At 42.1% G+C, this 23,736-nt stretch overlaps 1 protein-coding gene and 1 pseudogene across 1 annotated transcript in view; one reads left to right on the forward strand and one right to left on the reverse strand.

Annotated features, from left to right (window-relative positions):
• Nucleotides 1–23,736, reverse strand: part of HEXB (hexosaminidase subunit beta) — a 37,361-nt gene that overhangs the window by 7,888 nt on the left and 5,737 nt on the right. Inside the window, exons 3-5 of the mRNA XM_045809751.2 lie at nucleotides 21,739–21,804; nucleotides 19,397–19,443; nucleotides 19,049–19,159 (exon numbers count right to left, since the gene is read on the reverse strand). Coding sequence (XP_045665707.1) covers nucleotides 19,049–19,159; nucleotides 19,397–19,443; nucleotides 21,739–21,804 — 224 coding nt within the window. The remainder of the gene's footprint in view (nucleotides 1–19,048; nucleotides 19,160–19,396; nucleotides 19,444–21,738; nucleotides 21,805–23,736) is intronic.
• On the forward strand, nucleotides 20,798–21,254 carry LOC123800194 (large ribosomal subunit protein eL39-like; annotated as a pseudogene).

Here is a 23,736-nt window from a genome sequence, read left to right on the forward strand (position 1 = left end):
TTGGCCAAAAATGGAAAATAGTTCTTAGCTGCTATCAATGTTTGGAAAAAGAGCAGGGGAAACAATGGGGTATATAAGTACCGGGACTTAGAATCCCCCACAGAAAAAGTCATTTACAGATTTCAACACAATTCTGAGATTTCAGTGCCATCCCTTCCTTTAGAAATGAAAGAAACTTGGTAAAAATGCAGGATTCTCAGAAATTCCAGGGGAAATCATTGTCAATTTTATGTACATTCCGGAGGAACAATGTAATGTTTATGTAAAATATAAGCAGACTATTTGAAAAAGATAAAAAAAAAAAAACGGTTAAGAGGGGGAGATTGGTTTGCCGTACCAGGTAATTAAAATTTAAAGAAGCCTCCCTTCTCCATTAGGACTGAAAGGATTTGCTGATGCATTTGGGAAACAGCTGACCTACAAGGGAATTATGCAAAGAAGTCAAAGTTTTTTAGTGGAAAATGGCAAGATTTTTACCATCAGAGGAGGGAGTTCCTCAGTCAAGACCAGGGGCTTGCAAACTTTTTTCATAAAGGGCCCAAAAGTAAATATCTTGGTTTTGTGAGGTACACGGTTTCCGTCACCACTGACCCTGCCATTGTAGAGCCACACAAAGTGTAAACACAAGGACGTGGCTGTATTCCAGGAAAACTTCATTAGCGAAGACAGGTGACAAACTGGATTTGGCCCTTGGGCTCTAGTTTCCCAACCCGGATACTGAGAAGATACAGAATTAGGTAAAAGATGTGGGGGTCAGGTAGAAGAGTAGGAAGACCCCAAGTTCACCTTCTCCCACTGACACGCCAAGATACATGTGGACAACTAACACTGAAGGCTGGCTGAATAGACAGAAGGCTACAGGAAACAGAGCGGTGGAGATACGGTTGGGAACTAAAGCCCTGGCAAGACCTAATCCCAAGCAGGAGGGACTCAGATGCACAGAGAAGTGAGACCCCACACCCGGCAGCCCAGATACCGGGGAACTGCACTGGGAGGATGAGTCCCTATTAACATCTGGCTTTGAAAACCCATGGGCCTTTTAAAATCACTGGGCTTAACTCCAAGAGCCAGAGGGCAAGAGGAAACTAAGTCTCTGCCCTTAAAAAGCAAGAATAAATAACCACCAGACACAGCAACAAAGTAACAGTCTGAAAAAAGCCTGGGGTATACTAAAGGAGATTTATTCACTAATCTCAGAACTTGCACTAGAGGGGCAGGCATCTTTAGGAGGCTTCTCTAAGAATCAAAGTGCTGGCAGCCACCATTCATTTCTCTTCTCCCCCAGCCTAGAGAGCTGAACACCTAACACTTCATCCATCTTGCCAGCACCACATGCCCTGCCCCAATCAACCCACTAGCCTTGGCAAGTGTCCCTCCAAAGGGACTCCTGCCATGTGGAGAGGAGGAGGATAACCCCATCTACCAGCACACCTACACTGGACAAATATAGCGGATGACATCAATATCCAGGCTGTTAACATTACCAGGAGTGGAATAAATAAGGCATTGTGCCACCTGATATGCACGGAGAAGAACACAGCATCACTTCTGTCCTATTCATGCCCAAAATACGTGGCCTGAATCTAATCATGTAGAAAACAAACAGGCTGAAGTGTATTCTACAAAGTAACTGAGCTATACTCGTCAAAAATGTCCTGGTTTTTCCTACTCAGTGGGGAGCCTGCTTCTCCCTCCCCCTCTGCGACTCCCCCTGCTTGTGCTCTCTAAAATAAACAGAGGAGGGGAAAAAGATGGCGGAGGAGTAGGGGACCCCTTTTTCAGCCGGTCCCCTGAGTCGAGTTGGATAGGTACCAGACAAGCCTGAACATCCACAGAACCAGCCTAAGATGCAGGAAGATGCATCTGCATCTCTACAAACGAACATCTCCAGCGCTGAGTATTGAGGTATGAAGCGGGGAGCCGTGAAACTGCTCACAGATATCGGAAGATAAACGGAAGGGGGAGGGAGCCGCCGCGCGTGGGCGCCGGGAAGCGGTAGCCACCTGCACGGGGGAGCGGGCGGACTCGCGGTCGGCACCCGTAAAACAGCAGACTGAGACCGTGAGCCGGGTGCGCGCGCCACCAGACTGACAACTGGAGCTCCCGAGCGCACACTGGAACCGGACGGAAACAGGGAGCTCAGGAGCGGCGCGGGAACCTGGGCGGCTGGCGGCGTTAGAAACACAAAGGACAGAGACGAGCCGGCCCTGGAAGTGAGGGCTGGGACGCCGGGTGTGGGGCGCACATCCCGGACGCTGCAGGGTTGAGCAGCACCAACAGAAACAGAGTTAAAGTGGCCGGAACATTAGTAGAGAGCGGGCCGCAATCCCTCTGTTCTGAGACAGAGGCTGAGATTCGGCCGCTGCTGCTCTGACTCTCAGAAGAGGCACAGCAAACCGCCAGGGAAAGCCGCCAGAGAACAAAAGCCTGGAAATACCGGCTCAGGGAGTGCCCATCCCCATCCCCCCTCGCAGGGGACACGGAGACTCTACCCAAACATGGCTGCCTGAGTATCGGCGCGGCAGGCCCCTCCCCCAGAACACAGAAGGCAGGCTGAAAAATCAAGAAGCCCACATCCCTAAGGTCCCTATAAAACAAAGGCGCACGGCCTGGGTCCTGGTCAATAATTTGGGCTCTGGACACCCCGCAACCTCTTCTCATCAGAATGACAAGGAGGAGAAATCCCCCCAGCAAAGAAAAGGCAATGAGTCTGTGGCCTCTGCCACAGAACTGATAGATATGGATATAACCAAATTGTCAGAAATAGAGTTCAGAGTAACAACGGTCAAGATGATGTGTAGGCCTGAAAAAATATTAACAAAAATACTAACAAGAATATAGAATATCTAAGGGTGGAAAAAAGAGTGAATCTGGCAGAAATTAAAAATGCTATGAATCAAATGCAGTCTAAACTAGATGCTCTGACGGCCAGGGTGAATGAGGCAGAAGAACGAGTTAGTGAATGGGAGGATGGGATAGAAGAGAAAGTTAAAACAGAAACTTGGCTCAAAAAAACCCAATTTCAAGAATGTAGGTTACGGGAGATAACTGACTCAATGAAACGTTCCAATGTCAGAATCATCGGCATCCCCGAGGGGGTGGAGAAAGAGAGAGATCTAGAAGAGATACTTCAACAAACTGTAGCTGAAAACTTCCCTAATCTAGCAAAGGAAACAAGCATTCCTTTGGCAGCAGAGGACCCTTCCCAAGCTCAACCACGACAAACCTACGCCACGTCACGTCATAGTGCATTTCGCAAATATTAGATCCAAGGATACAGTATTGAAAGTGGCCAGGCGAAGAAATTTCTCACGTACAGAGGCAAAAATATCAGAATAACGTCAGACCTGTCTACACAGACCTGGAAGGAGAGGAAGGGTTGGCAGGATATTTTTAAAGCTCTATCCAAGAAAAACATGCAGCCAGGGATCCTTTATCCAGCAAGGCTGTTCAGAATTGATGGAGAGAGAAGGACCTTCCAGATCAGCAGAAACTGAACGAATGCATAACCACAAAACCAGCCCTACGGGAGATATTAAGGGGGGGGGTTCTATAAAAGTAAAAAGGCCCAAGAGTGATACAGAACAGAAAGTCACAATCTATAGAAACAAAGGCTTCACTGGCAACATGGCATCATTAAAATCATCTCTCTCAATAATCAGTCTCAATGTGAATGGCCTAAATGCTCCCATAAAACACCACAGGGTTGCAGATTGGATAAAAAGACACGACCCATCCATTTGCTGTCTACAAGAGACTCATTTTGAACCTAAAGATACATTCAGACTGAAAGTAAAGGGATGGAATACCATCTTTCACGCTAATGGACCTCAAAAGAAAGCTGGGGTAGCAATTCTCATATCGGACAGATTGGATTTTAAACTAAAGACTATAGTTAGAGACACAGAAGGGCACTGTATTATTCTTAAAGGATGTATTCAACAAGTGGATATGGCAATTATAAATATATATGCCAACAGGGGAGCAGCAAGATACACAAGCCAATTCTTAACCAGAATAAAGAGACATATAGATAAAAATACGTTAATAGTAGGGGACCTCAACACTCCACTATCAGAAGTAGACAGAGCACCCATGCAAAAAATTGACAAAGAAACAAGGGCTTTGAATGCCATACTCGACGAGCTGGACCTCATAGATATATATAGAACACTACACCCCAGAACCAAAGAATACTTATTCTATTCTAATGCCCATGGAACATTCTCAAGAATAGACCACATTCTGGGTCACAAAACAGGTCTCAACCGATACCAAAAGACTGAAATTATTCCCTGCATATTCTCAGACCACAATGCTTTGAAATTGGAACTCAATCACAAGGAAAGATTTGGAAGAAACTCAAACACTTGGAAACTAAGAACCATCCTCTTCAATGATTGGGTAACCCAGGAAATTAAAAATCAGTTTAAACATATTTTGGAGACCAATGAAAATGAAAACTCATCGGTCCAAAATCTATGGGACACTGCAAAGGCAGTCCTAAGGGGGAAATACATAGCCATCCAAGCCTCACTCAAAAGAAGAGAAAATCTCGGGGCGCCTGGGTGGCACAGCGGTTGAGCATCTGCCTTCGGCTCAGGGAGTGATCCCGGCGTTGTGGGATCGAGCCCCACATCAGGCTCTTCTGCGATGAGTCTGCTTCTTTCTCTCACTCCCCCTGCTTGTGTTCCCTCTCTCGCTGGCTGTCTCTATCTCTGTCGAATAAATAAATAAAAATCTTAAAAAAAAAAAAAAAAGAGAAAATCTAAAATGCAGTTTTTATATTCTCACTTCAAGAAGCTGGAGCTGGAACAGAAGAACAGGCCTAAGCCACGCACGAGAAGGCAGGTGATCAAGATTAGAGCAGAGATCAATGGATTAGAAACCAGGAGTACAGTAGAGCAGATCAACAGAACTAGAAGCTGGTTCTTTGAAAGAATAAATAAGATTGATAAGCCACTGGTCAGACTTATTCAAAACAGAGAAAGGACCGAAATTAATCAAATTATGAATGAAAGGGGAGAGATCACAACCAACACCAATGAAGTAGGAAGGATCATTAGAAACTTGTATCAAGGGGCGCCTGGGTGGCGCAGTCCTTAAGCGTCTGCCTTCGGCTCAGGGCGTGGTCCTGGCGTTCTGGGATCGAGCCCCGCATCGGGCTCCTCTGCTGGGAGCCTGCTTCTTCCTCTCCCACTCCCCCTGCTTGTGTTCCCTCTCTCGCTCGCTGTCTCTCTCTCAAATAAATAAATAAAATCTTTAAAAAAAGAAAAAAAAAAAACTTGTATCAACAGCTTTATGCCAATAAATTAAACAACCTAGAACAAATGGATGCCTTCCTAGAAACCTTTATAAACTACCAAGACAAACAGGAAGAAATTGATTTTTTTAAACAGACCGATTAATTACGAAGAGATTGAAGCAGTGATCAAAAACCTCCCCCAAAACAAGACTCCAGGGCCTGACGGATTCCCTGGGGAATTCTACCAAACATTCAAAGAAGAAATAATACCTATTGTCCTGAAGCCGATTCAAAATATAGAAACGGGAAAACTACCAAACTCATTCTATGAGGCCAGGATTACCTTGATCCCCAAACCAGGCAAAGACCCCATCAAAAAGGAGAATTACCGGTATCCCTGATGAATATGGACGCCAAAATTCTCAACAAGATCCTAGCTAATAGGATCCAACAGTACATTAAAATGATTATCCATCATGACCAAGTGGGATTCATCCCTGGGAGGTAAGGGTGGTTCAACATTTGCAAATCGATCAGTGTGATAGATCGTATCAACAAGAAAAGAGTCAAGAACCATATGATCCTCTCAATTGATGTGGAAAAAGCATTTGACAAAATACAGCATCCTTTCCTGATTAAAATCCTTCAGAGTGTAGGGATAGAGGGTACACTCCTCAATCTCATAAAAACCATCTATGAAAAGCCTACAGCAAATATCATTCTCAATGGGGAAAAGCTGGAAGCCTTTCCCTTAAGATCAGGAACACGACAAGGATGCCCACTCTCGCCGCTATTATTCAACATAGTACTAGAAGTCCTTGCAACAGCAATCAGACGACAAAAAGGGATCAAAGGTATCCAAATCGGCAAAGAAGAAGTCAAAATGTCTCTCTTCGCAGATGACGTGATACTCTATATGGAAAACCCAAAAGAATCCACGCCCAAACTATTAGAAGTTATAGAGCAATTCAGTAATGTGGCGGGATACAAAAATCAATGCTCAGATATCAGTTGCATTTCTAGACACGAACAATGAGACTGAAGAAAGAGAAATTAGGGAATCCATCCCATTTACAATAGCACCAAAAATCGTACATTATCTCGGAATTAACTTAACCAGAAACGTAAAGGACCTATATTCTAGAAACTACAAATCACTCTTGAAAGACACTGAAGACGACACGAAAAGATGGAAAAATATTCCATGCTCATGGATCGGAAGAATTAACATAGTTAAAATGTCCATGCTACCCAGAGCAATCTACACTTTCAATGCTATCCCGATCAAAATACCAAGGACATTTTTCAAAGAACTGGAACAAACAGTCCTTAAATTTGTGTGGAAACAAAAAAGGCCCCAAATCGCCAAGGAATTGTTGAAAAGGAAAAACAAAGCTGGGGACATCATGTTGCCGGATTTCAAGCTGTACTACAAAGCTGTGATCACCAAGACAGCATGGTACTGGCACAAAAACAGACACACAGACCAATGGAACAGAACAGAGAACCCAGAAATGGACCCTCGGCTCTTTGGGCAACTAATCTTTGACAAAGCAGGAAAAAACATCCAGTGGAAAAAAGACAGTCTCTTCAATAAATGGTGCTGGGAAAATTGGACAGCTACATGCCAAAGAATGAAACTTGACCACTCTCTCACACCATACACAAAAATAAACTCCAAATGGATGAAAGACCTCGATGTGACAGGAATCCATCAAAATCCTAGAGGAGAACATAGGCTGCAACCTCTTTGACATTGGCCACAGCAACTTTTTTCATGAAACATATCCAAAGGCAAGAGAAACAAAAGAAAAAATGAACTTGTGGGACTTCATCAAGATAAAAAGCTTCTGCACAGCCAAGGAAACAGTCAAAAAAACTAAGAGGCAGCCCACGGAATGGGAGAAGATATTTGCAAATGACACTACAGATAAAAGGCTGGTATCCAACATCTACAAAGAACTTCCCAAACTCAATACATGTGAAACAATCAAATAAAAAAATGGGCAGAAGATATGAACAGACACTTTTCCAATGAAGACATACAAATGGCTAACAGACACATGAAAAAATGTTCAAAATCATTAGCCATCAGGGAAATTCAAATCAAAACCACCTTGAGATACCACCTTACGCCAGTTAGAATGGCAAAAATGGACAAGGCAAGAAACAACAATTGTTGGAGAGGATGTGGAGAAAGGGGATCCCTCCTACATTGTTGGTGGGAATGCAAGTTGGTACAGCCACTGTGGAAAACAGTGTGGAGGTCCCTTAAAAAGTTAAAATTGAGCTACCCTATGATCCAGCCATTGCACTACTGGGTATTTACCCCAAAGATACAGACGTAGTGAAGAGAAGGGCCATATGCACCCCAATGTTCATAGCAGCATTGTCCACAATAGCTAAAGGGTGGAAGGAACCGAGATGCCCTTCAACAGATGACAGGATTAAGAAGTTGTGGTCCATATACACAGTGGAATATTACTCAGCTATCAGAAAGAACAAGTTCTCAACATTTGCGGCAACATGGACGGCACTGGAGGAGATTATGCTAAGTGAAATAAGTCAAGCAGAGAAAGACAATTATCATATGGCTTCACTGATTTATGGAACATAAGTAGGAAGATCGGTAGGAGAAGAAATGGAAGAAGAAAGGGGGGTAAACAGAAGGGGAAATGAACCATGAGAGACTATGGACTCTGGGAAACAAACTGAGGGCTTCAGAGGGGAGGGTGGTGGGGGATTGGAATAGGCCGGTGATGGGTATTAAGGAGGGCACGTATTGCATGGTGCACTGGGTGTTATACGCAACTAATGAATCATGGAACTTTACATAAAAAGTAGGGATGTTCTGTATGGTGACTAACATAACACAATTAAAAATTATTTAAATAAATAAAAATAAAATAAATAAAATCTTAAAAAAAAAAAAAAGTCCTGGTTTTGAAAGACAAGGAAAGATAAATGGTACCAAATTAAACGTGGCAAAGAGACATGTCAAATAGGGGCGCCTGGGTGGCACAGCGGTTAAGCGTCTGCCTTCGGCTCAGGGTGTGATCCCCGCATTCTGGGATCAAGCCCCGCATCAGGCTCCTCCGCTGGGAGCCTGCTTCTTCCTCTCCCACTCCCCCTGCTTGTGTTCCCTCTCTCGCTGTCTCTCTCTCTGTCAAATAAATAAATAAAATCTTTAAAAAAAAAGAGACATGACAAATAAATCCAACACCTGATCCTGGATTGGACGCTGATTCGAACAACGGATGAAAGACCAAGGAGGTCTGTAGATGATCACATGGTGTCAATTTCCTGACTTTTGATGGTGGTACTGTAGTTACTGAGGTAGGTAGTTTTAGGAAATGAAAATATTAAGGGATGTGGGGACATCATATGTGCAATTTGCTTATGGTTTAGGAATACATTTTTTTTTTATTTTTAATTTTATTAGGTTATGTTAGTCACCATACAGTACCATCATTAGTTTTTGATGTAGGAACACATTTTTAAATGGAGAGAATAAGGCAAATGTTCAATTTTGAAACTGGGATGTCTGGATAAATAGTCTATGGGAGTGCTTGCATTCTTACAGCTTTTCTTTAGGTTGGAAGTTACTTCAAGATAAAAAGAAAAAACTTCTAACATTAGAAATTAAAGCCATCTGTATCAGCCCAAGAAGATAAACTGATAAACAGACTGATAGTTTAGAAAGTGACTCATGCATTTACAGAGATTTAGTATTTGCTACTCATGGCATTGGGAGCAGTGGAGAAACTAGAGATTCCTCAAAAATGATGCTGATTTGACAAAATACAGCATCCTTTACTGATTAAAACTGTTCAGAGTGTAGGGATAGAGGGTACATTCTTCAATTTCACAAAAACCATCTATGAAAAGCCCACAGCGAATATCATTCTCAATGGGGAAAAGCTAAGAACCTTTCCCTTAAGACCCGGAACACGACAACGACGCCCACTCTCACCATTATTATTCAACATAGTAGGGAAATCCTAACAGCAGCAATCAGACAACAAAAAAGAATAAAAGGTATTCAAATTGGCAAGAAGAAGTCAAACTCACTCTCTTCGCAGACAACATGATACTTTATGTGGAAAACCCAAAAGACTCCACCCTGAAATTACTAGAAGTCATACAACAATTCAGTAACGTGGCAGGATACAAAATCAATGCTCAGAAATCAGTTGCATGTCTATACATGAACAATGAGACTGAAGAAAGAGAAATTAGGGAATCCATTCCATTTACAATAGTACCAAAAACCATAAGGTATCCCGGAATAAACTTAACCAGAGAGGTAAAGGATCTATACTCTAGCAACTACGGAACACTGATGAAAGACACTGAAGAAGACACAAAAAGATGGAAAAACATTCCATGCTCATGGATCGGAAGAATAAACATAGTTGCAATATCTATGCTACCCAGAGCAATCTACACTTTCAACGCCATCCCGATCAAAATACCAATGACATTTTTCAAAGAGCTGGAACAAATAATCCTAAAATTTGTGTGGAATCAGAAAAGACCCCGAATCGCCAAGGAAATGCTGAAAAAGAAAAACAAAGCTGGGAGCATCATGTTGCCGGATTTCGAGCTGTACTACAAAGCTGTGATCACAAAGACAGCATGGTACTGGCACAAAAACAGACACATAGACCAATGGAACAGAATAGAGAACCCAGAAATGGACCCTCGGCTCTTTGGGCAACTAATCTTTGACAAAGCAGGAAAAAACATCCAGTGGAAAAAAGACAAGTCTCTTCAATAAATGGTGCTGGGAAAATTGGACAGCTACATGCAAAAGAATGAAACTTGACCACTCTCTCACACCATACACAAAAATAAACTCCAAATGGATGAAAGACCTCGATGTGAGACAGAAATCCATCAAAATCCCAGAGGAGAACATAGGCTATAACATCTTCAACACTGGCCACAGCAACTTCTTTCATGACACGTCTCCAAAGGCAAGGGAAACAAAAGAAAAAATGAACTTTTGGTACTTCATGAAGATAAAAAGCTTCTGCACAGCAAAGGAAACAGTCAAAAAAACTAAGAGGCAACCCACGGAATGGGAGAAGATATTTGCAAATGACACTACAGGTAAAAGGCTAGTATCCAAGATCTACAAAGAACTTCTCAAACTCAATACCCAAGAAACAAATAATCAAGAAGAATGGGCAGAAGATATGAACACTTTTCCAATGAAAAGTGTTAGAATGGCAAAAATTGACAAGGCAAGAAACAACAATTGCTGGAGAGGATGTGGAGAAAGGGGAACCCTCTTACACTGCTGGCGGGAATACACGTTGGTACAGCCACTGTGGAAAACAGCGTGGAGGTCCCTCAAAAAGTTAAAAATTGAGCTACCCTATGACCCAGCAATTGCACTACTGGGTATTTACCCCAAAGATACAGACGTAGTGAAAAGAAGGTCCATATGCACCCCAGTGTTCATAGCAGCATTGTCCACAACAGCCAAACTGTAGAAGGAGACGAGATACCCTTCAACAGACGAATGGATAAGTAGATGTGGTCCATATATACAATGGAATACTACTCAGCCATTAGAAAAAGTGATTACCCAACATTTGCATCAATATGGATGGGACTGGAGGAGATTATGCTAAGCGAAATAAGCAGAGAAAGACAATTATCATATGGTTTCACTCATTTGTGGAACACAAGGAATAGCAGGGAGATTGTTAGGAGAAGGAAGGGAAAAATAAAGGGGGGGTAAACAAAAGGGGGAATGAACCACCAAAGACTATGGACTCTGGGGAAACAAACAGGGTTTTAGAGGGCGGGGGGTGGGGGGGGGCGGGGAATGGGCTAGCCCGGTGATGGGCAGTAAGGAGGGCACGTATTGCACGGAGCACTGGGTGTTATACGCAAACAATGAATCATGGAACAGTACATCAAAAACTAATGATGTACTGTATGGTGACTAACATATCATAATAAAAAAAATGATGCTGAGACTACAGGCGTTATAACCATTTGGAAAAAAATAAAGTATCTATCCTCTAGAACACACTGAAGTAAATTCTAACTGAATCAAGAGTTTAGCTGGAAAAAAAATTTTTTTTAGATTTTATTTATTTGTCAGAGAGAGCATGCAAGCACAGAACCAGGGGGAGCAGCAGGCAAAAGGAGAAGCAGGTTTCCCACTGAGCAGGGATACCGATGTGGGACTCGATCCCAGGACCCTGGGATCATGACCTAAGCCGAAGGCAGACGCTTAACCCACTGAGCCACCCAGGATTCCCCTAGAATATATTTTTTAAACATTTTATTTTATTTTTTTTTTAAGAATATATTTATTTGACAGAGATAGAGACAGCCAGCGAGAGACAGAACACAAGCAGGGGTAGTGGGAGAGGAAGAAGCAGGCTCCCAGCAGAGGAGCCTGATGTGGGGCTCGATCCCGTAACGCCGGGATCACGCCCTGAGCCGAAGGCAGACGCTTAACTGCTGTGCCACCCAGGCGCCCCTAAACATTTTATTTTTTAAAGTAATCTCCACACCCAATGTGGGGATTGAACCCAAAACCCTGAGATCAAGATTTGTGTGCTCTACCAATTGAGCCAGCGAGACGCTCTGAAAAAGTGTATTAAGAGAAAATTTGAGATGTCATTTTTATATTTATATCCTTGTTCTGGAGTCCTTTCTTAGCTCACTTCCCAAGGCCAAAAAATAATAAAATACTAGATTGAAAGATACTACACTATATGTAAAACTATGTATAGTTCTACAGAAAAAGACACTATAGTTTAAAAAACACATCTGGAAAATTTCACAATACACAATGGATAAGTATATAAAAACAAGCAAATACCACAGCACCACTGACACACATATAAACAAATGTAACACTGAAGAGCTCTTAAGTCAACAAGGAATCGACAACAGCAAACAATATGGCAAAAGGGTGCCCCCGTTGACTAAGCATCCACTCATTCCACTCATATGACCCCTCTAAAAGGCAATCTGACAGTACGTACCAATTGAAGATGTCCCCCAAGATAAAATGTATCCTTCTTTAAGCCCAGAAACTGACTTGCAAGAATTTATACTCAGGAAATAATCCAGACAAGTGTGCAAATATAAGAATACTTAGTCTAGCTCACTTGAACCAGACTGAGACCGGGAGCTCCGGGAGCGCGCGGGGCGGCTGGCGGCGTTAGAAACACAAGGACAGAGACGCGCCGGCCCTGGAAGTGAGGGCTGGGACGCCGGGTGTGGGGCGCACATCCCGGGACGCTGCAGGGTTGAGCAGCACCAACAGAAACAGAGTTAAAGTGGCCAGAACATTAGTAGAGAGCGGGCCGTAATCCCTCTGTTCTGTGACAGAGGCTGAAATTCGGCCGCTGCTGCTCTGACTCTCAGAAGAGGCACAGCAAACCACCAGGGAAAGCCGCCAGAGAACAAAAGCCTGGAAATACCGGCTCACAGTGTGCCCATCCCCATCCCCCCTCGCAGGGGACGCCGAGACTCTACCCAAACAGGGTTGCCTGAGTATCGGCGCGGCAGGCCCCTGCCCCAGAAGGCAGGCTGAAAAAAATCAAGAAGCCCACATCCCTAAGGTCCCTATAAAACAAGTGCGCACGGACTGGGTCCTGGTCAATAATTTGGGCTCTGGCAACCCCACAACCTCTCCTCATCAGAATGACGAGGAGGAGAAATCCCCCGCAGCAAAGAAAACATAATGAGTCTGTGGCCTCTGCCACAGAACTAATGGATATGGATATAACCAAATTATCAGAAATGGAATTCAGAGTAACAATGGTCAAGATGATGTGTAGACTTGAAAAAAGTATTAATGAAAATGTTAAGTAGAATATAGAATCTCTAAGGGCGGAAATGAGAGTGAATTTGGCAGAAATTAAAAATTCTATGAGCCAAATGAAGTCAAAACTAGAGGCTCTGACGGCCAGGGTGAATGAGGCAGAAGAACGTATCAGCGAATTGGAGGATGGGTTAGTAGAAGAGAAAACTAAAACAGAATCTGGACTTTAAAAAAACCACGCTCATGAATGTAGGTTACGGGAGATTACTGACTCAATGAAACGTTCCAGTGTCAGAATCATCGGCATCCCCGAAGGGGTGGAGAAAACCAGAGGTCTAGAAGAGGTATTTAAAATTGTAGCTGAAAACTTCCCTAATCTAGCAAGGAAAACAAACATCCGTGTCCAAGAGGCAGAGAGGACCCCTCCCAAGCTCAACCACGACAAACCTACACCACGTCATGTCATAGTGCAACTCGCAAATATTAGATCCAAGGATACAGTATTGAAAGCGGCCAGGGCAAAGAAATTTCTCACATACCAAGGCAAAGGTATCAGAATTACGTCAGACCTGCCTACACAGACCTGGAATGAGAGAAAGGGTTGGGGGGGGGCATTTTTAAAGCTCTTTCAGAGAAAAACATGCAGCAGAGGATCCTTTATCCAGCAAGGCTGTCATTCAGAATTGATGGAGAAATAAAGACCTTCCAGAATCGCCAGTCATTGACCAATTTCGTAACAACGAAACCAGCCCTACAGGAGATATTAAGGGGGGTTCTATAAAAGTAAAAAGGCCCCAAGAGTGATACAGAACAGAAAGTCACAATCTATAGAAACAAAGACTTTACTGGCAACATGGCATCATTAAAATCATCTCTCTCAATAATCTGTCTCAATGTAAATGGCCTAAATGCTCCCAAAAACGCCAAAGGGTTGCAGATTGGATAAAAACACATGACCCATCCATTTCCTGTCCACAAGAGACTCATTTTGAACCTAAAGATAAATTCAGACTGAAAGTAAAGGGATGGAGTACCATCTTTCATGCCAACGGACCTCAAAAGGAAACTGGGGTAGCAATTCTCATATTGGACAGATTGGATTTTAAACTAAAGACTATAGTTAGAAACACAGAAGGGCACTGTATTATTCTTAAAGGATGTATCCAACAAGTGGATATGACAATTATAAATATATATGCCCCCAACAGGGGAGCAGCAAGATACACAAGCCAACTCTTAACCACAATAAAAAGACATATAGATAAAAATACAGTAATAGTAGGAGACCTCAACACTCCACTATCAGCAACAGACAGATCACCTAAGCAAGAAATCAGCAAAAAAACAAGAGCTTTGAATGCCATACTCGACGAGTTGAACCTCATAGATATATATAGAAAACTACACCCCAGAACCAAAGAATACTCATTCTATTCTAATGCCCATGGAACATTCTCAAGAATAGACCATGTTCTGGGTCACAAAACAGGTCTCAACCGATACCAAAAGACTGAAATTATTCCCTGCATATTCTCAGACCACAACGCTCTGAAATTGGAACTCAACCACAAGGAAAAATTTGGAAGAAACTCAAACACTTGGAGACTAAGAACCATCCTGCTCAGGAATGACTCGATGAACCAGGAAATCAAAAATCAATTTAAACAATTTATGGAGACCAACGAGAATGAAAACACAACGGTCCAAAACCTATGGGATACTGCAAAGGCGGTCCTAAGGGGGAAATACATAGCCATCCAAGCCTCACTCAAAAGAATAGAAAAATCTAAAATGCAGTTTTTATATTCTTACTTCAAGAAGCTGGAACAGCAACAGAGGGACAGGCCTAATCCATGCATGAGGAAGCAGTTGACCAAGATTAGAGCAGAAATCAATGAATCAGAAACCAGAAGTACAGTAGAGCAGATCAACAGAACTAGAAGCTGGTTCTTTGAGAGAATCAATAAAATTGACAGACCGCTGGCAAGACTTATCCAAAAGAATAAAGGACCCCATTAATAAAATTATGAATGAAAAAGGAGAGGTCACAACCAACACCAATGAAATTGGAAGGATTATTAGAAACTTTTATCAACAGCTATATGCCAATAAATTAAACAATCTCGAAGAGAGGGAGGCCTTCCTGGAAACCTATAAACTACCAAGACTGAAACAGGAAGAAACTGATTTTTTAAACAGGCCTATTAATTATGAAGAAATTGAGTAATAAACAACCTTCCAAATAACAAAATTCCAGGCCCAGATGGTTTTCCTGGGGAATTCTACCACACAATCAAAGAAGAAATAATACCTATTCTCCTAAAGCTATTTCAAAAAATAGAAACAGAAGGAAAGCTACCAAACTCATTCTATGAGGCCAATATTACCTTGATCCCCAAACCAGGCAAAGACTCCATCAAAAAGGAGAATTACAGACCGATTTCCCTAATGAATATGGACACCAAAATCCTCAACAAGATCCTAGCTAATAGAATCCAACAGTACGTTAAAAGGATTATCCATCATGACCAAGTGGGATTCATACCTGAGATGCAAGCGTGGTTCAACATTTGCAAATCGATCAGCGTGATACATCATATCAACAAGAAAAGTCTCAGGAACCATATGATCCTCTCAATAGATGCAGAAAAAGCATTTGACAAAATACAGCATCCTTTCCTGATTAAAACCCTTCCGAGTGTAGGAATAGAGGGTACATTTCTCGATCATAAAAGCAATCTATGAAAAGCCTACTGCAAATATCATTCTCAATGGGGAACAGCTGGAAGCCTTTCCCTTAAGATCAGGAACACGACAAGGATGCCCACTCTCGCCACTATTATTCAACATAGTACTAGAAGTCCTTGCAACAGCAATCAGACAACAAAAAGGGATCAAAGGTATTCAAATCGGCAAAGAAGAAGTCAAAATGTCTCTCTTCGCAGATGATATGATACTCTATATGGAAAACCCAAAAGAATCCACGCCCAAACTATTAGAAGTTATAGAGCAATTCAGTAATGTGGCAGGATACAAAATCAATGTTCAGAAATCAGTTGCATTTCTAGACACGAACAATGACACTGAAGAAAGAGAAATTAGGGAATCCATCCCATTTACAATAGCACCAAAAACCATACGTTACCTTGGAATTAACTTAACCAGAGACGTAAACGATCTATATTCTAGAAACGAGAAATCACTCTTGAAAGACATTGGGGAAGACACAAAAAGATGGAAAAATATTCCATGCTCATGGATCGGAAGAATTAACATAGTTAAAATGTCCATGCTACCCAGAGCAATCTACACTTTCAATGCTATCCCTATCAAAATACCGAGGACATTTTTCAAAGAACTGGAACAAATAGTCCTTAAATTTGTGTGGAGCCAGAAAAGGCCCCGAATCGCCAAGGAACTGTTGAAAAGGAAAAACAAAGCTGGGGGCATCACAATGCCGGATTTCGAGCTGTACTACAAAGCTGTGATCACCAAGACAGCATGGTACTGGCACAAAAACAGACACATAGACCAATGGAACAGAACAGAGAACCCAGAAGTGGACCCTCGGCTCTTTGGGCAACTTATGTTTGATAAAGCGGGAAAAAACATCCGGTGGAAAAAAGTCTCTTCAATAAATGGTGCTGGGAAAATTGGACAGCTACATGCCAAAGAATGAAACTTGACCACTCTCTGAGACCATACACAAAAATAAACTCCAAATGGATGAAAGACCTCGATGTGAGACAGGAATCCATCAAAATCCTAGAGAACATAGGCAGCAACCTCTACGACATCGGCCACAGCAACCTTTTTCATGACACATCTCCAAAGGCAAGAGAAACAAAAGAAAAAATGAACTTGTGGGACTTCATCAAGATAAAAAGCTTCTGCACAGCCAAGGAAACAGTCAAAAAAACTAAGAGGCAGCCCACGGAATGGGAGAATATATTTGCAAATGACACTACAGATAAAAGAGACTGGTATCCAGGATCTACAAAGAACGTCTCAAACTCAATACACGTGAAACAAATAAATCATAAAATGGGCAGAAGATATGAACACTTTTCCAATGATGACATACAAATGGCTAACAGACACATGAAAAAATGTTCAAAATCATTAGCCATCAGGGAAATTCAAATGAAAACCACAGTAAGATACCACCTTATGCCAGTTAGAATGGCAAAAATTGACAAGGCAAGAAACAACAATTGCTGGAGAGGATGTGGAGAAAGGGGATCCCTCCTACATTGTTGGTGGGAATGCAAGTTGGTACAGCCACTCTGGAAAACAGTGTGGAGGTTCCCTAAAAAGTTAAAAATTGAGCTACCCTATGACCCAGCCATTGCACTACTGGGTATTTACCCCAAAGATACAGACATAGTGAAGAGAAGGGCCATATGCACCCCAATGTTCCTAGCAGCAATGTCCACAATAGCTAAAGCGTGGAAGGAACCGAGATGCCCTTCAACAGATGACAGGATTAAGAAGTTGTGATCCATATATACAATGGAATATTACTCAGCTATCAGAAAGAACGAGTTCTCAACATTTGCTACAACATGGACAGCACTGGAGGAGATAATGCTAAGTGAAATAAGTCAAGCAGAGAAAGACAATTACATGATTTATCTCATCTATGGAACATAAGAACTAGGAAGATCGGTAGGGGAAGAAAGGGATAAAGAAAGGGGGGGTAATCAGAAGGGGGAATGAAGCATGAGAGACTATGGACTATGAGAAACAAACAGGCCTTCAGAGGGGAGGGGGGTGGGGGAATGGGATAGACCGGTGATGGGTAGTAAGGAGGGCATGTATTGCATGGTGCACTGGGTGTTATACGCAACTAATGAATCATCAAACTTTACATCGGAAACCGGGGATGTACTGTATGGTGACTAACATAATAAAAAAAAAAACATTAAAATTAAAAAAAAAAAAAGAATACTTACTCTACAGTTCTGTTTGTGATAAATCAACCTAGATGGCCATCAGCATGAGAATGGTTAAGTTCTCATCATGGTACATAATATATAATATTCAACTCCTTAAAAAGATGGTACAGACTTTGTAAGTCTTATTTATTTATTTGACAGTGAGCACAAGCAGGGAGAGCAGCAGAGGCAGAGGGAGAAACAGGCTCCCCCCTGAGCAGGGAGCCCCATGCAGGGCTCGATCCCAGGACTCTGGGATCATGACCTGAGCCGAAGACAGATATTTAACAACTGAGCCACCCACGCACCCCCAGACCTTATAAATCTTTTCATAAAAAGATATCCATAACAAGTTCTTCTGAGGCAGCAAAAGTGCAATTCAAGTTTTTAAGAGTCATGTTGTGTTAATACTTTCATTTTTTAGTTTAAGAGGAGATAAATGGGACATAGAAATTTATAACAACCTTGGGTAAACGCAATTATGGGTTCACTACCTACACACATCTATGTTCCAACTTTTTACACTAAGCATTTATTTCTTTCATAAAAGTGATAATAATGTCTTTTGGAGAAAAAAATTCAGGGTATTAATGCAAATGCAAAAATCACTTTTTAATAAGATGCTGTGTTCGTGATCAAGTGAAGGTACAGAAAGACACAGGAGGAAAACCTCTATACCCCTGCATATTAGTGGTGAGCGTGGCGATGAACCCATAAAAAGTGGACAGGGAAAAAACAGTTCCTGCCAACCTCAGCCCCAGCTCCCAACATCTGAAGTCCATATTCCTTTGGAACATTTCCCTTGGGCTAAAGCAGCTTCCAGCCTCCTTTCTACGCCATTTTAAATAAATTAAATGGAAGTCACAACATTAAAGGACACTAACTTTCTCGGCTGAGGAAATAGACTTTCCAAGGGAGGGAAGAAAGAAAGCTCACTGCTTTACTATATGAGACAACCCCCCCATGTCCCAACTTACACAATGGTGTCAAGAACCCGTGTAAAGTAACACCATAAAAGGGCACAGCTTCAGCATAGAAAATGGGGAAAATAAAATAATCACCTACCAGAGTTTTAAGAATAGTCTTAATGGGCAGGAAGTGTCTAGCTGTATCAATTAAAATTCCTCTGTGCGGAAACCGTGGAGAATCAATAATGTTGGACTCATTGACGGTGAACTAGAAAACAAAATAAAAGTGATTTTAGAACTTTCTCTTGACGTGAGCTCAGTGAAGACCATATCTATGCAGGTACTACGTAAAAGATTTAGAACAAGAAAGTGTGAAATTATACATTTACCAGAGAAGCCAAACATTTGGAAAGAACAAAAGTTCGAGAAGCAATAAATAGCTAAAAACTTTACTTTTTTCTTGTAGTAACCCAACAATTTTTAGTAACATAATAATCATACTTACAGTCCCATAAGAATCTTGATAAATTAATTGGCTAAAGGTCTCTAAACCTAGGAAGAGTAAAATTTATAATTTATTGCATTAATTTATATAACAGATTGAGTCAATAAAAGTCGTATTAAGCAAATGTACACCCATACCCAGAAAAGGCAAATAAGACTAAATATAATGTTATACCCATACCCTCTAACATATTTTCTAAAGTCAAAGCCCAGTTTTTTTAAAAAAATCCCTGTTGCCATCTCATTAAAATGCTTCACTTCACTGTACCCACACACAGGGCTTTGTTTGAACGAGAACACAAAAATGAACAGTGATTTAATCCAACAAAATACTAGTTAATAAATTTATAGCATGAAAAAGAATAATTTTTATGATAAAATATAGTAACTTTAGGAGGAATGTAAAGTTAACGGGGGGGGGGGGGGGGGAAGGTTCAAAACTACCATGAAGCTATAAATAAGAGCCCAAGTTCAAACTTAAAATGTTTTACTCATAGCTGCAAAGACAATCTCCTGAACATTTTCCACTCAAGTGGATTGTTTCCTTAATACGCTGTATTACAGGCCAATTCCTCTAACTGCCCTTGACTTTACAGTAATTTTTTCTTAAAAGATTTTTGTTTTTAATGGATCTCTACACCTAACATGGCGCTCAAACCCACAACCCCAAAATCAAGAGTCACGTGCTCCACCAACTGAGCCAGCCGGGCACCCCAACTTTACCCTAATTCATCATTCTAGCTGACAAGGAACATTTTAACCTCATAGTTCAAATTCAGAAAGGAAAGAGAAGACATAACTGATACCACAGAAATAAAAAGGATCATCAGAAACAACCATGTACAATTATAAGCCAACAGATTTGACCACCTAGAAGAAATGGATAAATTCCAAGAAAACACACACCCTACTAAAACTGAATCATGAAGAAATAAAGAAACTGAAAAGACTGATTACTAGTAAGGAGACTGAATCATTAATCCAAACCTCTTGACAGACAAAAGTCCAGGACCAGGCTTCAGAGGTGAATTCTACCAAATATTCAAAGAGGAATTAACACTAATTCTTCTCAAACTTTTCCAAAAAAACAGAAGAGGAGGCAATACTTTCAAACTCATAAGGCCGGCATTACCCCGATACCAAAAACAGGTAAGAAAAGAAAAAAGAAAATTATTGGCCAATATCCCTGATGAACAGAAACACAAAAATCCTCAACAAAGGCGGGGGGGCGGGGGCCTGGTTTAACACTCAAATCCAAGGCCACCTTTATTTTTAATTACCGTAACTTTAGTTAGCTCACGTTAAAAAAAAAAAAAATTCTTTTTTTAAAACCCTGTTTGGAAGTCAGTACAACATCTCATCAAATCAGAGGAAGTAAAAGAAGTTTCTGAACAGGAAAAATTAATGTCCCAATACCCAAACTTTGATCCAACTCTGAAATTCAGAAAAAGCTTTCATGGTTTCTCTCTGCCTATTGCTTCCGACCCCTCGAGGTATGTGTGTCTTTAACACTGTTCCTGTATTTGCGGTTGTGTCTGTGAATCCACAGGAATTTAAAATGGTGGAAGGGCTCTGTCCCTTTTCCCACCACTGTGGTGTATGTGGTTGACTGCACCTCACCATGTCCCCTCACAAGACTTTCAGGATCAAGTGATTCCTGGCCAAGAAACAAAAGCAGAACCACCCCATTCCCCGATGGGTTCAGATGAAAACTGTTAATAAAATCATAAACAATCCCAACAGGAGACACTGGAGAAGAACCAAGAAGACTGTGTAAGGAGTCACGGATGAGATGAGATGGCACACAGTCATTTACGCTGTCTCGAGGTCACTAGTGTCTCACCGTATCAAGCTGAAAACTTCACCACTAGTTGGAGATACGTTTTATTGGGAAAATTATTTTTCTCTTTGTTTCTACGCTTCTGCAATAGGTTAGTAATAAATCTGAGACATTTTGTTTGTAAGTAAATAAATTTTTTAAACAGGGGGGAGAGAGATACTTGCTACTGAAGATGACAAGAAATGATAGTGGATCAAACTGGAATGAAGTGCCCTACCCAGAGCAGGCTGAGCCATTTATAGCTCCGTCAACATTACAGTCCCAAGAGCATGAATGAGTTACATTCCTATATAAATATGGTAACACTCAAGCATTTTTCAAAAAGTCAAACGATCTTTCTCCCATGCTCTAAGCATATGTGTATGATGGAAATAATTTTGGAAATACCTGACAAACCATCTGTAAAGGGTCCAAGGAAGCACTTTTGTTGTGCTTGATTTCCCAAAGCACGGAATGGAAATATTTCTTTACTAGAAAATAAAATCAAACTACATGTAACTTACCTCGTAATACTCCCCAAACTCTGTTGGCCTTGAGAAAAGCCACTGGTCCTTCCACAGCTAAAGTATCTGCATTGGGGGGAGGAAAAAGTTTGTTAATACTTCAATGACTCGCAACGTATTTGTTAAACATATAATTGGTATTTCCAGACCATTCCTTTCTCCTGAGCTCCAGGCTTATTTCTCCAACTCCTCCCATACATCTCCACAGAGATATCCTGTGGACTCCTGTAACCCCACATGCCCAAAGCTGAGCTCCTTCCTCTTTCCTGCTCCACGCTGTCCCTGCCTGTCCTCAGTGTGCCTCATCTCTGCGGGGCACAGCAATGCTCTCCAACCAAGAGAGTTGCTCAAGTCAGGAATCTGGATGTCATCTCCACAATTCCTCATTTTCCCCTCCAGGTGTGTTATTCTCTCCACTGCCCCTCGACAGAGTAGGTTCCTACTTCAGCTAGGATTTTAAACCCAAAGGGCAAACATTCCTCAGTTCCATTAATTCCTTGGGAAGCCTCAAGTAGCATTCCAGTCTTTCACTCCACCTAAGGCCAGGGTGGTATCTCTACTCTCTCTCCTCTACTTCTGTGCTGCTTTACTTGCCTTGTACCCACCTTCCCCCACTGTCATCCTAAATCTGCCTTAAGATTCACCTCCTGACTCACTTTAGCTGAACTGAGCTTTGTCCCACTCAATGAAACGTTTGCACCCGTCTGTAAAGGGGCTGCTGCTGGGCAAAGGGGGGGGCGCTGATCTTTCGATCTTTTACATCACTCTGCCTAAGGCTGTACCACTAGTCATTTTAGACTTTCAGAGAGGTTTAGAGTGGAGACAAGCACAGATAAAGCACCAGACAGTACAGAGAGACCAGAGGCTAAAGGGTGTGACAGACATGGGCTCTGTGCAGTGAAGACACTCGAGGGCTGCAGGTTAATGACTCGCGTCCTGCCTGGACCACACCATCGCCCTCCACCACTGTTGCCCACGATGGGACCCAACAGCAGGCTGCAGGGAGGGAAAGGAGCTCTAGCAACAGCCAAGAATCATGTGACCCTCCCAGGTGACAGTCTTCTGATGAGGCAGCCCTTTCCAAGAGAAGAGAGCAGTGCTGAGTCATCGAAAGGCCAGGCTAAGCCAGGGACTGCTGTTCTGAGTACAATCTAATCGTGCTTCCTCTCCATCTCTACCAAGTTCTTAGCCACTAGACTCACTGGTTGCTGTTTAAAAACAGTTTTTTAAGATTTTATTCACCTATTTGGCAGCGCGCACGTGCGGGAGAGAGGGAGAGAGAGAGCAAGCGAGCACACGCGCAAGCACTGGAGCACAAGCAGGGGGAGCAGCAGAGGGAGAGGCAGACTCCCCGCTAAGCAGGGAGCCCGCTACGGGGCTCAATCCCAGGACCCCAGGATCATGACGTGAGCTGAAGGCAGATGAAGGCAGATCCTTAACGGACTGAGCCCCCCAGGCACCCTAAACACATTTTTTAATGCATTATAGTTTTGAGATCTCCCAGAAATAGTTGTAACACAAAGAATCACCTAAACACATTAACATGTTGCATGGACTCGATGCTCATTATTTTCCAGGAGCATGATCTTAACAAGGGTTCTCAATGCAAAACCCACAAAGAGAAAGCAGTTAAAAAGAGATTTTGTTTTCTAAACATATGGACACCTAACCTGTAGAACAGCAATTTTTATTTCGAAACCAAATTACTGGCGTTACAATGATCACCCTCCCTGATGTGGGACGGGAGCGGCATCTTGGACTCTTCAGTTGTCCCTTTGTGCACTTTTTGCACTGTAACTACTCTGTCTTCAAGAGTGTACATGCAAATAACATCAATATATGATTCTTTAAAAAGAAAACAGATTGGGCGCCTGGGTGGCTCAGTCAGTTACGGATCTGCCGTCGGCTCAGGTCATGATCCCGGAGTCCTCGGATCGAGTCCCGCGTCTGGCTCCCTGCTCCTTAGGGAGCCTGCTTCTCCCTCTGCCTGTCTCTCAT

Source organism: Ursus americanus, chromosome 5 (genome assembly GCF_024610735.1).
Source record: "Ursus americanus isolate L20-20 chromosome 5, mUrsAme1.1.p, whole genome shotgun sequence".
Classification (NCBI taxonomy): Eukaryota; Metazoa; Chordata; class Mammalia; order Carnivora; family Ursidae; genus Ursus; species Ursus americanus.